The following is a 15999-nucleotide window of genomic DNA, read 5'->3' as shown; positions in this document are numbered from 1 at the left end:
ATATGTATAGCTATACCACCAATCCTATACCTACCTCGGAGTAGACCTAGAAAGGATCTCTCCCTTTGCTACTTTTAAGAAACTCTCATCCCAGCATGTACTATTGACTCCTGTGTATTTTAGTGGGGCTTTTTCGAACTGGACATTGTTCTGCCTATATATTTAGCAGCCTATATATTTAGGAGGAGCCATGTGCCAAGGGCCCAGGTAATTTTAAACCCAGTTCTGCAAGATATCTATTTGTCGGCCTATGAACCTGCTCACTCCAATTCATTTCTCTCTCCCCCCCCCCCCCCCCCCCCCCCCCCCCGATTTCTGTGACATCTGAACAGATGTGGGGACAGGTCTTCCGTCGCCAGTGCGAACAGACCACAACTCGGAGGGCACCTCTGCGAGACAAACCATTTATTTGGAGTGAGCATACCTGTTCGACATAGCTTATCGTTAAGTTCAAGTTCGGTGCCTGTGTGCGTGCGCGCAATGGTGCCAAGTCCGTGGAAGGAGTGCTCCCCGCTTGTTTTTTGTGGGTGGGATGGGAACGAGAAGAAATGAGAGGGAAGGGGAATCAAAGTCCCAGGAGGAAAGTCTTTCTTTCCTTTTTTTGTTCTGGATGACTAAGGTTGGCATGCCACACAGTTAAAGGGGGAAAGAAAAAAGAATGGGGGAGGGGGACGGAAGAGACAAACCCCTCCCTCCTCCTCCGTTTGTTGCCGGGACCTGGATTCGAATCTCGCGCCTTGTAAACTTGCTCAAAGTAAACGCGGGAGGAGGACACCTCTGTCACTAGCGGAACGTGCGAGGGGCTTAAAATCACCGTGAAGACGTCGATCCTTTGAGGTCGCAGCCCAGTGAAGAACCATCTTCCAAACAAAGGAAGTCTCTCTCTCTTTCTCTCTGTCCTTAAACCAGCAAAGAGAAGTCGAGGGGGAGGCACGTTCCTTTTGCCCAGGGGGAAAACAACCCCTTTCCTTGGCCCTCCAACCTCCCTCCAAGTTTGTGTTGGTCCCCCATCCCTTTCTTCCCCCCGTCCTCGGTCGTTAGGAGCAGAACATCTTGCTGCCTGCTTTGGGGAAGGCCAGGAAGTCTTTGCCGGAGTCCTGGGGCCCGGCCAGGCCGGCCAGCTGCCCCTTGAGCACGGCGGAGCGCCCCAGGGCCCCCGTCTCCAAGAGGGAGGACCCCTTGGTGGTGGCGGCGGCGGCCCAAGACACGGCGGTGTTGCTCAAGGCTTGGTTCAAAGTACTGTGCCGAAAGAGCGGGTCGTGGAAGACGCCGTCCACCCAGTTCCTGAGGTTGGCCACGGGGGACTCCTTCGGGGGGACCGAGGAGGAGGAGGAGGACGAGGAGGAAGGGGGCGCTGGGCCTGATCCCCCCGAGGCCGAGGCCGCCCCTTGAGCGGCATGCCTCTTGAGCATGCAGGAGGGGAACTCCGCCTGGCTGAGGTTGAGCGAGGTGGCCGTATGCGCCAGGGACCAGATCCGCGGCTTGCTGCTGCTGCTGCTGCTGTTGCCCTCCAGGAGCGGGTGCTGGGCCTCGCAGCTCCTCTCGCAGCTCTCGGCGGGGTCCTTGAGGCTGCCCTTGGCCCCTTCCACCAGCGAGGCCTCCTTGCAAGGCTCACCCGTCCCGAAGGAAGGCGCCTTCAGCTCGCCCTCGGAGCCCTCCGACTCCAGCGGGTCGTAGTCGTCCAGGTCGCTCAGGCCCAGCTCCTTGTCCTCCTTGCCGGACGGCTCTGCGGGAGAGAGAGAGAGAGAGAGAGAGAGAGAGAGGGGAACAAACCCGTAGGGACACCAAGCCCAGGCCCCCCCCCCCCCCCAAAGGTCGCACCTTTGGACCCACTGAAAGAGAGAAGCTGGGGGCAGGGACTTCCCTAGACTCGAACCAAGTTTTTGGTGTGGAGACCCCAGAGACGAACCTCTATAAGCCGGCTGTGCCCGAGAATGCCCATTCACATTCAAAACTTGGTAGATTTGGAGAGAGATTATGTTGGTCTATGTCTGGGTTCTCCCCTCCAAACGTGTACCTGAAGAAGTAGGCTGAAGTCTAGGAACGCTCACCTTCACCAGCTTTCTCTTTCCGCTAGTCTCACAGGTGCTACAAGATCCCCTGCATACATCTGCACATGCCTTTGAGAAAGTGAGCTCACGTCTAGGGAAGCTCACCTTCACCAGCTGTCTCTCCCCCCCCCCAAGCTCTTGTTGTCCACTTCTTTCTTTCAGTGAGTCTCAAAGGTGCTATAAGATCTCTCCATGTACCGATTCTACCGACTAACACAACTATATCTTTGAATTCTCCCATTTCTCTCTTTCCGTTAGTCTCACAGGTGCTACAAGATCCTCCTGCACACGCCTCTGAGAAAGTAAGCTCACGTCTAGGAAAGCTCATGCTGCCAACTCCTCTCTTTCAGTTAGTCTCACAGATGCTGCAAGATCCCTTTGCATACAAGGGCTTACTTCTTTGATCAAATAAAAGCCATCCACACAATGCGTTTATCTCCGAATAAGTTAGGCGGGCAGGCTGTCGGGATGAGGAATGCCTCCCCGCTCTGATGTCGGTGGACTCCAACTCCCATCATCCTTTGCTATGGGCTATGCTGATGGGAGCCCCTCTGCTTTAGGCTGGGGCAGAATTCCCAAGTGGGACATCAGTCGTTTGACAGATGCCTCTCTCCCTCAAGCTCAAGATTTCCCACGCGGCGTGAGAGATAGGTGCCCAAACTGCAATGGCAGATATGTGTTTATTGTTGTGTGCCTTATGGCGACCCTTTGTTTTGTTCAGAGGTATTTGCCTTCTTTTGGGGCTGAGAGAGTGTGACTTGCAAAAGGTCACCAGTGGGTTTCCCTGGCTGAGTAGGAATTCAAACCCTGGTCTTCAGAATCATCCTCTGAAGTGGTACCTCGGGATACGAAATTTTCGGGATACGAAAAAACTTTTGGTGCTTTTTTCGGCTTTTTCGCACGGAATCGCGGCAATTCGCACGGAATCGTGGCAATTCGGCTTACGAAGGCTTTTCGGGTTACGAAAGCGGCCGCGGAACGAATTAATTTCGTAACCCGAGGGTTATAAGGCGAGGCATGGATCTGGACGACTCAGGGCTTATTACATTATTTTGGAGGGACACGTGCCGTTTTATTTTCCCCTTTCAATTTAATTTTGCCTCTAAAGTTACTCTTTCGGGCCGCAACTCGGGGATTCTGTGAGCTGTAGTCCAAAAAGAGACCCTGCTCTGCGTAAAAGAGAGACACACAGAGAAGATAACTTCACCGCTGAATCTACCCGCATAAACTACTTGGGTGGAGACACCCACAAACTGGGACTAGGCTTTCAGCTCCAACGGGTAGAAAGTTTGGGAGATACCTTCCAGCTTCTCGTTCTTGAGACTGCCTCCTTGTCCCTCTCCCTCGTCGTCCTCCTCCTCGTAGGGCCGCTTTTCGTCGGCGCACTTGTTCCTGGGGGGCCAGGTCATCTTGTTCTCCTTCTTGAGCCTCCTGCGGGCGTTGGCGAACCAGGTGGAGACCTGGGTGAGGGTCATCTTGGTAATGATGGCCAGCATGATCTTCTCACCTTTGGTCGGGTAGGGGTTCTTGCGGTGCTCCTGGAGCCAGGCCTTCAAAGTGCTGGTGGTCTCCCGGGTGGCGTTTTTCCTCCGGGTTCCCCCATCCATGGTGCCGTATCTAAGGGTCGCAAGAGTTGGCCATCAAAGATAGGAACTTGAGAAGGCATCGCTATTAAATCCAGGGCTTGGGAAAGTTGCCTTCTCTGGACGACAGCTTCCAGAATCCTGAGGGACTTAGGAAGCTATGCCCCGCAAGTAACTTTTCCAGGGATTGACGGAACCGGAGGGAAACATCTCCTGATTTGGTCTGATTCCTCTACGTTTTCAATCCCACAATCCACTACAGAAGAAACCCTGGTCACCAAACGGTATACCCCACCCCTCAAAAATAATCTCAGTAGCACAACGCGTTGGATCCTCCGCACTGCAGTAATAACTCAGTTTGGTTCCGCTTCAACTGCCATGGCTCAGTGTTGTGGAATTCGAGGATTTGTAGTTTTGTGGGACATTTGGCTTTCTCTGTCAGAGAGCCCCGGGGCAAGAACAAACTACACATCTCAGGATCCCATACCTTGGAACTATGCCAGTTGAAGCGACATGAAATGGCATTAACTCTGCAGTGCGGATGGAGCCACAGTCTCCTGGGAAGCAGCAGTTGAACGGAAAACGGTTGCGATCCAGCCTCGTTGGGGCAGAAATCCTATGCACACTTACACTAAATTGTGGATCGGGCCCAAAACACACCGCAAGAATAATCCAGTTTGAGGCCGGTTTTGCTGTCCTGGCTCAATGCTAGGGAATACAGGGAACTGTAGCTTCGTGAGACATTTAGCCTTCTCTGTCAGAGAGCTCTGGGGCCACAATGTCCAGGATCCCCTATCACTGAACCAGAGCAGTTAAAGCGGTCCCAGACTGGATTATTTCCGCAGTGTGTTTAGTTCCCAACTCGGGAAAAAGTCAGCCTATTCTTAACGTCGGGTGTGAATTGAAAACCATCACTCTTGTTGGGTCGTGAAAAAAGGTCGTTAAAAAGGATGCTGTGATGCTCACAGTGAGCCATGGCAGGTAAACTGGTGTCGAACCAGATTATTTTCTGCCATGTGGATGCAGGGGGCTTCAAGAACATCCCTTTGCACGATGTTCAGTGAAGCTTACTGTCACAGTCTGTGCATCGGATTGCAGCAGGTTCGTCCAAGGAAAAGAAAACGCTCCCTTTTATAAGGTGGGGATGCTAGGGGAGAAAATAAATAAAACCCACCCCCTTTATTGCCTCTCCTTCATAGAATACACCCGACTAACCCCAGGGTGTGCAATCCCTTAATAAATGTATATATATATTTCTTTTATTAATGGTAAATTTCCCACCAGCCCTTGGCCTCTTTCCTTCTAGAGTTTGCTGGTATTTTTTCTTCCCCTTTTCTTAAACGCAGAAGACATTGGGCTATACCTGAATATTTAATGCACATCATCCAAGAAAAGGTCAGCAGCACCCACCGGGCTTAAAAGGTTGAAATAGTGTAAGAGGGATTCTTGGCTTGTGTTCCTTTCTTTTAAAAAAAACACAACCACCACCACCTCCTCCTCCATAGAGTTATTACTGTTTTTACAGGCTTGATGGGGATGAGGAGGCTCTAGTAATCCGCCTTTGTAAAAGAGGCCCAAACCAGGCATCTAAGGAGGCTTGAGCAAGTTGGATCTACTCCATCTAATCCTATGTTTGTGTGATAATACCGAGGTAGATAGCCAGTTTGGGTGCTGGACTACGACTCTGGAGATCAGGTTCCCAGCTCGGCCATGAAACCCTCTGGGTGGCCTTGGGCAAGTCACACTCTCTCAGCCACAGGGGGAGGCAATGGCCAACCTCCTCTGAACAAATCTTGTCAAGAAAACCCCATAAGGCCTTAGGATCCGCATAAATCAGAGCCGACTTCAAGGCACACAACAAAACAGAGCCAGAGCCACTCTTGCGACTTGCTGCTGCCTCCCGACGTTCAACACTGTACTAAACCAGGGACTGCCTTGTATTTCACTTAGGTGGGCAATCGGTCACTGTGGCGCATGCTCAGGAAGGGGGCTGTATTCCGTGGAAAGCACAGGCCTGCAATGAAGCGGGACCCGCTGAGACATCATTGCAAACAATGGAAGTGATAAGAGATCAATCACTACAGCGCTGCCGATTAGACGGGGCATGCGCAGGGGAATGTCCAGTAGATCATGCCTGTTGTTGCTGTTGTTGTTGTTGTTGTTGTTGTTGTGTGCCTTCAAGTCATTTCCTACTTATGGCGACCCTAAGGCCACCCTATTATGGGATCATCTTGGCAAGTTCGTTCAGAGGGGGTGTGCCATTGCTATCCTCTGAGGCTGAGAGAGTGCGACTTGCCCAAAGTGGGTTTTCCTAGTCCAGCCGGGATCCGAACCCATGTCTTCCAGTGTCCTGATCCAACGCTCATCCGCCCCATTGGTCTTCATGCCTCCTATTATCCTAAGAGCTGTTGTCCCAGTGCAGTTTTTCCCCTAAACAGATTGGGAGTATTGATCCGTGGGACCGATCTCCATTATAATCATTGAGGCTAATGTCGAAAGCCTTTTAGCCAAGGGACAGGCAGGTCTCCCAGATGACCAGCGCAATCCTGGCAGAGTTTGGGAAAGTTACTTGGGGAATGGTCATGCTGACTTTTTTTGGGGTGTGGGGGGTGGATTTTGGGAGGTGCCATTGCAAAAGGGTCTATTGGTCGCATTCATACATAGCCAGAAGTTGTAAGCACTTGCTAAGCCTGCTTGGGTTGAAAGAGAGGGATGGACGGATAAAAGGCTGGAAGAAAGTCCTGCATTTGCTGCCACGACGATAGAAGGTGTAAACAAGCCTCGTATCAGCAAATACATGGTTCATTGCATGGCGACATCGGCACTTCTGGAGCGAGAGAGAGAAAACTGGGCTCCCCTCATCTCTGTTCAAAAGCCCTGGCAGTTCTGGAATTGATTTCTCTGAAAAGAGGGTTGCTTTTGGGCTGCTTACTCAGAAGTAAACCCCACCGAAATCAACGAGGGCTTATTCCCAGGGAGGGAGGGAGGGAGCACAGAATTACACCTTTAGGTTGCAATCCTAGTTGCACTTTGCTGTTGCTATTTGCAATCATAGCCGACTGATGGCGATCCCATGAATGAGAGACCTCCAACTGCCCCCTCCTTTAGTGAAGTCAACCCCATCCTTTAATGAAATTTCCCTCTTTTCCTATTGTCTTCTGCTTCTTTATTCTCTTTTCCCCTGATTCGCATCGTCTCACTGTATGTCCAAAGTAGGACAGCCTCAGTCTAGTCATTTTAGCATCTTAATCCCAAGGCAATCCATGGGTTTAACTTCCGAATAAATTTCTGCCCTTAACTTCTGTAACACTACCCTGCCCATTCATGATCTCGTCTGATTTTGTTATGAAGCTAAGCAGGGCAGGTGTTGGTTCATGCTTGGATAGGAGACCACTAGGCATACCACGGATTTCAAGGTAGGGCTAGGAAAGACTGAGCCCTGGCTGTGAAACCCTAGAGATCAATGGCCTGACAGAGGAAGTAATAGTGCCACTGTATTCTGCTCTGGTCAGGCCCCACCTGGAATACTGTGTCCAGTTCTGGGCCCCACAATTTCAGAAGGACACTGAGAAACTGGAGCCATGTGTCGAAAGGAGGGCAACTAAAATGGTGAAGGGCCTGGAAACAATGAAGCCCTATGAGGAGAGATTTAGGGAGCTGGGGATGTTTAGCCTGGAGAAGAGAAGGTTAGGAGGTGATATGATAGCTCTGTTTAAATACTTGAAGGGATGTCATATTGAAGAGGGAGCTACCTTGTTTTCTGCTGCTCAAAAGAATAAGACCTGGAACAATGGATGCAAGTTACAGGAAAAGAGATTCCAGGTCAACATTAGGAGGAACTTCTTGACAGTAAGGACTGTTTGACAGTGGAGTGTAGTAGAGTCTCCTTCCTTGGAGGTCTTTAAGCAGAGGCTGGATGGCCATCTGTCAGGGATGCTTTGATTGTGATTTCCTGCATGGCAGAATGGGGTTGGACTGGATGGCCCTTGGGGGTCTCTTCCAACTCTACGATTCTATGATTCTAGGACAGAGGAGACAGCACTGGGCTGGGAGAACAAAAGGTGATTTCTATGTCCCGATTTTAGACAGTGGAAGTGAAATCACCAAAAAGCCCTATAGACAGACTACATCAATTGATTATCCAATGACAAGATTTCAACATATTTCAAGCTCTCAGGTCCCCTCCATCTACTTTATCTCAGTAATCCTGTGGGGCTGGTCAGCATCATTAGCTCCATATTGGAGATGATGTTCTTTGGAAGCCTTGGGCCTTCTCAAAGGGAGAGGCAGGGTAGGATTTGAACCAGTCCTTCCGCATCCTACTATCCTTTGTCATTGCATCAGTTTACCACTTTGTTGTGTGCCTTCAAGTCATTCCTGACTCATGGCGCCCCTAGGGTTTCTTGCTCAGATTTGTTCAGAGGGAGTTTGCCTTTGCCTTCTTCTGAGGCTGAGAGAGCGTGACTTGCCCAAGGTCACCCGATGAGTGTCCATGACCGAGTGGGGGATTTGAACCCTGGCCTCCAGGGTCATAGAGTGCATCTATGTTATAATGCACCACTTTAAGTGCTGTGGCTCCATCCTACGGAATCCTGAAGTTTGTAATTTGACAAGGCCTTTAACAAGACAATAAGTCTGTAACCACACAAAACTACAGACCCCAGGATCATATAGGATGGAGCCATGGAAGTTAAAGCTCCGCGCTGGGCCCCACAACAAACTACAGTTCCCAGAATTCCATAGCACTGAGCCAAGGGCAGTTAAAATGGTGTCAAACCGGATTATTTCTGCAGTGTGGAAGCAGCCTAAGAGAAACCCAAATACACCCAGACAGAAGAGCCAGGAATAAAAATCTTCCCCACTAGGAGCTGAAACACCCGCCACTTTCTCTCTTACCACCTCTCCTTAGTCTGACATTACAACTAATTGCTCTTTGCATCTTACCTGTCATATTGATACTGACTGAGCGTGTGATCGTAGGGGTAGTAAGCAGCAGCAGCCGCCTGAGTAATTCCCGCATGCGCAGATCCACTCCCATCCTTGGCATCAAAGCTGTTCTGGAACATTAAAGCCAAAACAGAGGACCACTTATCAGCCCATTCTTCCCTCACCAGCAGTGAATCAAAGGATTGAATCAAAGGGCGCCTGGTTTGCTCATTTGTCCCTTTTTCCTAGGAAGAAACTGTTGGGCAACTCCTAAGGATTGAGACTTTACTCAGGAAATAACACACACACACACAAACACACACACAATATCAAAGTTAAGAGATTAGTTTACATTTGCAAGCATCAAAAAAACCATGCCCCCATCTCATGTTGCTTCTCTGAGAACTGGAAGTGACTCAGAAACAGACAAGACAGGTAGGTTGCAATGAATGAAAAGTTTACTAATGGTTGGACTCTACATAGGCCACCTACATCCTAACTAGCTAAGGAACAGATCAGGAAAAAGAGGAAACCTTTATTCTTACTATCTTTCTATGTGGGAGAGAGGAATCTCTTTGTGTGCCAGCAACTTCCTAAAAGGAAGTGACTTGGTTTGTGTATTGGGTTACAAAGGTATTTATTGGCCTGCAATTCAGTGCTAGTACTGAGTGAATAGGGATTTTTAAATAAGGAAAGCTAACAGGGTTTTACATGCAGGGAACTCTATGCTCTCTAAAATCCCACTTACCCTAAATAGCACAGAGGGAGGAAAGAGAGGATGCTGATTTTCCCCCCAGCAGAAACACATGGAAGACAGAAGTAATGAAATCCCATTACTTTCATGGAGAGAGGTTAGCAACCTGCTTGGGCATCCTCTGTTAAGCTAATTGAATTAAATGGGAGCTAAAGCACCATTGAGTCCCAGCTCTGATGAAAGGGAAAGGGGCTTAATTAATTAATTAAGTGTTATTATCACTGAAAAGAAAGCCCACTAGTCTCATCATCTAGAGAGCATTGGGTCCCCTGATCCAATATTTGTCACTTCTTCAGACAGCTTTGCTCAGCTCCACTCTAATAATTCCTCTATTAATTCTCACATCAACTCCCTTGTTCCCTGCTGCTACTGTTCATTCCCTCTCAATAAAGACAAGATTTATTGGATACATTGGTCTTTACGGAGGTGACAAGGGAAAATTGCTAGGCACAAGAAAGGGTAAAATATAGCACTGGCACTGGCAAAATGGTGGCACATGGATGTGATGTGCCGAACTTGGAAGCACTGTGTGAAAACTGGGGGTGGGTAGGTGGGTTGTCTTATACTTAAAGAGGATCATCGTAAAACTACTTGACTGAACAACTGAAATTACCACGCATGGGTTTTCATGTGTGACAAAGTGAAAGAACTTTCTATGTGCTGGATTCATCAACATGGCTTCGAAGATTTCATATTAAACTTGAAGCAAACTCCATATCTTGGCAAACCAATGCTATAGTCTACAAAGTTGTGCAACCAATATGAAGGAATGAAGACCTGGGACTTTTCAGTTAGAGAGACAATGATGGCACCATTCCCCCCCAGTCCCTTACTGGTATGATCTATTCTCTTCCCTGTTCCTTCAAAGCTTAGCTGTGATCCTGACTCATAGCTGGTAAGAGTAGCAATGGATTTTCTCAGCAACAGTACAGAATTGTGAGGCATGCCTCTTGCAATGCAAAGTGCATTGTCTGAACTGTCTGATTCTCATTGAAGGTATGGCTCTTGAGGCCTCTCCTCATAATTGCCTGCCTCATTATTCTAGGAGTGTGTGACTTGTCCTCTTCCAGGTAGTGATAGGCTACAGTTACCATCATCCTTTATGCTATTTAGAGGGGATGGGAGGTGTAGTCACAAAACTAACTAGGCCTCCCCTGCACCAACTTCACTTCAGTGGGCCACAGAGAAGGAATCTAGTGGCACCTTTAAGACCCACCTATTTATTTCCAGAAAAGCTTGTGAAGAAATCAGTAATTCAGGGCCCGAACAGACAGGCCAAAATACAGCTGCTTCGGGTCACTTTGGAGGTATGCTGTTTAAATGATGCATGCATCCTAAGGGACCAAAAACCACGCCAAAGCCATGCTCAAGTCCTAAGGATTAGAGCGCAGCTTTGGCACAGCTTCTGGCCTCTTAAGATGTCTGCGTCATTTAAACAGCATACCTCCAAAGTGACCCAAAGCAGCTTTATTTTGGCCTGTCTGTTCAGGGCCCTTTGTCTTAAAGAGGTTACTACCCCCACCATGTCCTTATTTATACAGCCACATTGGTCTGTGTTGCCAGTCACTTATTTGCATAGAAATGCCCCATGATCAGCTGTTTAGCCATTTCAACATGAACACCATATACTTTCATTCAGTCCATATTCATATTACCTTTTCCTGTAATCATAGGACCCAATAACATTAAAAACCAGATAACCACAACAGTCGTGAGCTGCAGACATCAACATAGTTTCTCAACAGTTAAGGCTGCCTGAGCTCAATGAGGCTTTATTCCAAACAAGTGCTTTTAGGTCAAAGACTTACTCAGGGGTGAAATTTAGGAAACAACTGAGGCTGGTGGTGACTCTCAACTTGCTTAACTTGGAATTGGGTCACAGGACACAATTATTTCCAGGTTTATACCATTTCAGCTGTCATGGCCACAGCCTATGGAATCCTAGGCTTTGTAGTTTGGTGAGATAGCTAAATCCCCTACCAAACTACAGATCCCAGGATCACTGGTGGTTTAAGTGGAATCACACAGTTATAACAGTACTGCATATAAAAAGGAGGGGGAGGGGGGGAAAGAAAGAAAAGTGGCATTACCTTTAAGACTACCTGGCTTCCCCCCCCCCCAGCTTTCATAGCTATCAACCCACTTCTTCAGATGCAATACTGAGTGGTAGTGCATCTGACGAAACAAACTGAGAAACAACTCAATTTAATTATATCCACACATTCCAATCCATTTGCAGAGGTATGAATGGCTTCTTGGTGCACTACTTATATTAATACAGGAATCCCGCTACTGCGCATACTGTATAACAAAAGGAATTTTCTCAGAGAGAGTTTTGAACCCCAGGGTTTATTGCTTTTACATATCAACATTAACTGACCATTGTAAAGGCCTGAAAGACTTGTATCGCCTCATCCAACCCTTTGAAAATTTAGGGCAAGGGGGGATAGTTTGCATCTTTGTGGATCCTATTACATTCTATCCCACTCCCACATATATATATATATGCTTTATACCTGAGGCCTTAATACCACCGAGTAATGTACCTGAAGAAGTGGGTTTATATCCACAAAAGCTCATGCTAAAATAAAAACCGGTTAGATCCAAAACACACTGCAGAAATAATCCAATTTGATTGGTTTAACTGTGCTGGCTCAGTGCTAGGGAATCCTGGGAATTGTAGTTTATTGTGGCACCAGAGCTCTCTACAGTTCCCAGAATTCCCTAGCATTGAGTCAGAGCAGTTAAAGTGGTCTCAAACTGGATTATTTCTGCAGTGTGTTTTGGACTCAAGTCTCAGGTCTAATTTGCACTTCAGAAATAATGCAGTTTGACACCATTTTAACTGCCATGGCAGTTAAAATCCTGGGGACTGTAGATTTGTGGGACCCTGATATAAGAGAGCTCTGGTGCCACTATAAATCCCAGGAGTCCAAAGGATGGAGCCAGGACAGTTAAAGTGGTGTCAAACTGCATCATTTCTGCAGTGCAAGATCAGACCTTAAAAGTACTGCCAAGTTCCTTTCCCTCTCTCACTCCCTTTTTCCTTGCAAAGGGATCTTGTAGCACATTTGAGACTAGATTTCTGCACTACATTCTTATAGTGCTGCTATTCCACTTTAACTGCTTTGGTTGCCTCTAATTGCATTCTGGGATTTGCATTTTGGGGAAAAGCATTAAGAATCCTTGCAGGGGACAAAGGCAAGAGGAAGGATGTTGGAGGGTGGAAGGAAGGAAGGGACAGATAGAGGGAGAGCGAGTGGATCCTTCCTCCATCCTTTCCTCCCCCAATGATCGCCCTCATTGCTAAAACTGAGCTTGCCACCTCATCTCCATATCCTCAAGGTTTTGAATTTCAGTTGGCATTCTCACACACAGCTGGCTTATCTAAGTTTGTCTCTGGACTACCCACTTCACCCCATGCATCTGAGGATGTAGGTTCAAGTCTTGGAAAACCCATGCTACCAACTCCGGTTTGACACCACTTTAACTGCCATGGCTCAGTGGTACGGAATTATGAGAACTGTCGTTTGTTGTGGCACCCGAGCTTTGCTATACAGCTCCCAAGCACTGAGCCATGGCAGTTAAAGTGGCTTCCAACGGGGATGATTTCTGCAGTGTGGATGCGGTCTAAGTCTCAAAGGTGGCAGCTGACCTATTTGCATATTGATTTTCCAGGCTAAGAGGGACAGGTCTTGGAACTCTCCCTTCCTCCTTAGTATAACATACAGACACACCACTAGAAACAATGTTACTCACTTTCTTTCTTTTCTCTCTTTCTTTCTACCTTCCCTTCCGTCTCTGTTCATTCTTTCCTTTCCTTTCCTCCCTCTCTCCTTCTCTTTTCTTTCTTTCTTCCCTTCCTTCTTCCCTTCCTTCCTTCCTTCCTTCCTTCCCTTCATTTCTACCCTCCTTCCCTTCCGTCTCTGTTCATTCTTTCCTTTACTCCCTCCCTCCCTCCTTCCCCCCCTCTTTCTTTCTTTCTTTCCTTCTCCCTCCAGCCCATCTTCCTTCCTTCCTTCCTTCCTTCCTTCCTTCCTTCCTTCGCCCTCCAGCCCCTCTTCCTTCTCCCCTCCCCTCCCCTCCCCCTTCTCCCACCAATCCCCCTTCCTTCCTTCCTTCCTTCCTTCCTTCCTTCCTTCCTTCCTTCCTTCCTTCCGTAAAGCAATGGCCTCATCATAGCGGCGGCGTTAGTGTCGTGGGGCTGGCTGCTGGGGGGGGGGTGCTTACCAGAGAGTAGAAGGCGGAGGCCTCGGTGCCGTAGGCGACGTAGTTTCCGTAGCCTTGGCTGTTGGCGTAGGGCCCCCCGTAGACCCCGAGGGCGGCTGCGGAGTTGAGCTCGTGGCGGGCAGTGGCCAGGAGCCGGCTCTCGTAGACCGGGCAGTAGACCGGGGTTTGGGCCGAGGCCGCCGCCGCTGCTGCCGCTGCTGCTCCGGAGTCCGAGAGCGCCCGGCCGCTGGTCTCGCAGCACGTGGTCAAGGAGTTGGTGGTCATCAGGAACTGCAAAGGAAGGAAGGAAGAAAAGAGGAAAGGAGGATCAATCAAACCAGCGCCACCGAAAGAAACAGTTTGATCGCGATTTGTCTGCTGATTTGCACACCTCTTCTCTCTCTCTCCCTGTGTGTTGGGTGCCTTCAAGTCGTTTCTGACTCCTGGCGACCCTCTCTTAAAGGCGTCATTGGTTCAGATAAGTTTGCCATCGCCATCCTCTGAGGCTGAGAGCGTGTGACTTGCCCAAGGTCACCCAGGGGGTTTCATGGACGGAGCAGTTGCCACCCTCTTTGAGCCCTTAGAGGAACCCGCACACGCCACCAAGGTGTCCCAGGAGGCAGGTGGGAGTCCAACACTCAGCCAGGTTTGAGGAAAGATGGAGATAAGGAGAGCCTAGTGGTTTCGGGGTGGGACAAGGACTCTGGAGACCAGGGATTGGATCCTTGCGAAGCCACGGAAGGGATTGGATCCTTGCGAAGCCACCAGGTGACCTTGGGCAAGTCACATGCTCTCAGCCTCAGGGGAAGGCGAGGGGAAAGCACCCCTGAACCAATTTTGCCAAGAAAACTCCATCATAGATCTTAAAGAAGTGCCTTGTGTTCAATCCAGTCACTTAACTGCTTTGTGGATCGGGCTGGAATTTAAAGCGCAGTTGAGGAGAAAGGGGAGGGGGACACCTACTTTCAGCTCAGACTTGAAACAGACTGAAGAGGGGAAAAGGGAGTAATATTTGTCAGTGTTTAAGACAATCCTTCCGTTTGCATTAGACATAAGTATGACCGTTTTAGGTCTAGAGCACATTTATGTCGAAATAAAGACTAATGTTTGGGATTTTACTTCCCGATCCTTAACCAGAGGGATTGAATAGTCATTGCAAGGAGTGCCACTTCCAACAGCCGCTTAACTTGGAAAGAAGTTCCTTTGATGCCACTGGGATCTACTCCCAGAGCAGCCCTATTTGCAGGGATCGTGGCCCCATTTGCAGGAATGGCCTTCCCCTTGCCAAGATCTGGGGTGGTTGGAGTCCAGGGCCCCACCATTGGGAGGGAAGGGGGGGGGTGGATCGGTCCGGCAGCCTGTCTTCTTACCTGGGGGGCTGATGAATAGGGGTATCCGAACTGGGGGTAGGACATGGCTTCCAGGAAGGATCCAGAGAGGCGTCGAGTCCGGGAACAGCCTCGCTCGCTCTTCCGCTCCCAAAGGCCCGCTCACTCCGGCGTCCTAGGGGCTGGGGGGGGGGGGGAACCAAGCACAGAAACACCTTGGATTCAGCCTAAAAATCACCCTCTCTCTTATCCCCCCCTTTTTTTTGGTAACCTCCAGCCCCACCCTACAGTCACCAGACCCCAAAAGGGCCCACGATCTTTCCAGATGCGGCTGGGTTTCAGAGAGGAATCTAATCTAATCTAATCTAATTCTAATCTATCTATCTATCTATCTATCTATCTATCTATCTATCTATCTATCTATCTATCTATCTATCTATCGATATATGAATATGAGTGGATTCCCACCCACAAAGCCGGGAGCGCCAGAAATACATGTATGTGTATATGTGTATATACATATACAGATGCGCGCACACACACACACACACACACATGTATGTATTTATGTAAAGCCAGGGTGATTTAAGCGTTGGACTACGACTCTGGAGACCAAGGTTCAAATCCCTGACCGGCCACGGAAACCCATTGGGTAACTTTGAGCAAGTCACATTCTCTCAGCCTCGGAGGATGGCAATAGCAAACCCCTATCTGGAAAAAGAAAGCCTCATGAGGGTCGTCAGAAGTCGGAAACAGTTTGAAGCCAAACAACAACAACAACAAGCACACACACACACACACACACACACACACACAGACACGTCTCCTGCCCCCGCCCCCAGCGGGTGGATGGGAGTGAAATTACTCATACTTCAAACGCTCTTGTCAAATCAAAGACCATCCCATCCCCTCGAGGAAACTCTGGCTCGTATCTTTGCGTGTGGATGCGTGGACACGTGTCCGGGCGGCTTTTCTTTACCCCTTTGGATCAGTGTGCATTTCAGCCACGATAAAGGTTTCCCTAGAGGAGGCTGAAGTTTCTTTGCTCGGATCCGGGAGGTTTCCGACACAGTCCCAAAGAAAGCGGCACAGACACAGAAGCGCCGGCGTCCAGACACAAAAAGCGAGATCGGAGCGCTTCAGACTCC

At 48.9% G+C, this 15999-nt stretch overlaps 1 protein-coding gene across 1 annotated transcript; it reads right to left on the bottom strand.

Annotated features, from left to right (window-relative positions):
* Nucleotides 1–468: 468 nt before the first annotated feature.
* On the bottom strand, nt 469–14938 carry IRX4 (iroquois homeobox 4). The gene is made up of 5 exons (XM_042464916.1): nt 14894–14938; nt 13545–13814; nt 8579–8691; nt 3352–3668; nt 469–1726 (listed from the first exon to the last, which is right to left on the bottom strand). The coding sequence occupies exons 1-5, from the start codon at nt 14936–14938 to the stop codon at nt 1038–1040; spliced, it is 1434 nt and encodes a 477-aa protein (XP_042320850.1). The 3' UTR covers nt 469–1037.
* Between the last annotated feature and the right edge of the window lie 1061 nt (nt 14939–15999).

The sequence above is a fragment of the Sceloporus undulatus genome, chromosome 4 (assembly GCF_019175285.1).
Source record: "Sceloporus undulatus isolate JIND9_A2432 ecotype Alabama chromosome 4, SceUnd_v1.1, whole genome shotgun sequence".
NCBI classification, from domain to species: domain Eukaryota; kingdom Metazoa; phylum Chordata; class Lepidosauria; order Squamata; family Phrynosomatidae; genus Sceloporus; species Sceloporus undulatus.
This window is presented reverse-complemented; position numbering and strand designations above follow the sequence as displayed.

What these genes read in the sequence shown, in the direction of transcription:
- IRX4 (XM_042464916.1), bottom strand. Translation starts at nt 14,938, where the DNA reads ATGTCCTACCCCCAGTTCGGATACCCCTATTCATCAGCCCCCCAG. An exon ending in AGTCAGTATCAATATGACAG is followed by an intron (nt 3,669 to 8,578) that starts GTAAGATGCAAA and finishes TGCGACCCTTAG; the next exon opens with ATACGGCACCATGGATGGGG. An exon ending in CAAGAACGAGAAGCTGGAAG is followed by an intron (nt 1,727 to 3,351) that starts GTATCTCCCAAA and finishes TCTCTCCCGCAG; the next exon opens with AGCCGTCCGGCAAGGAGGAC.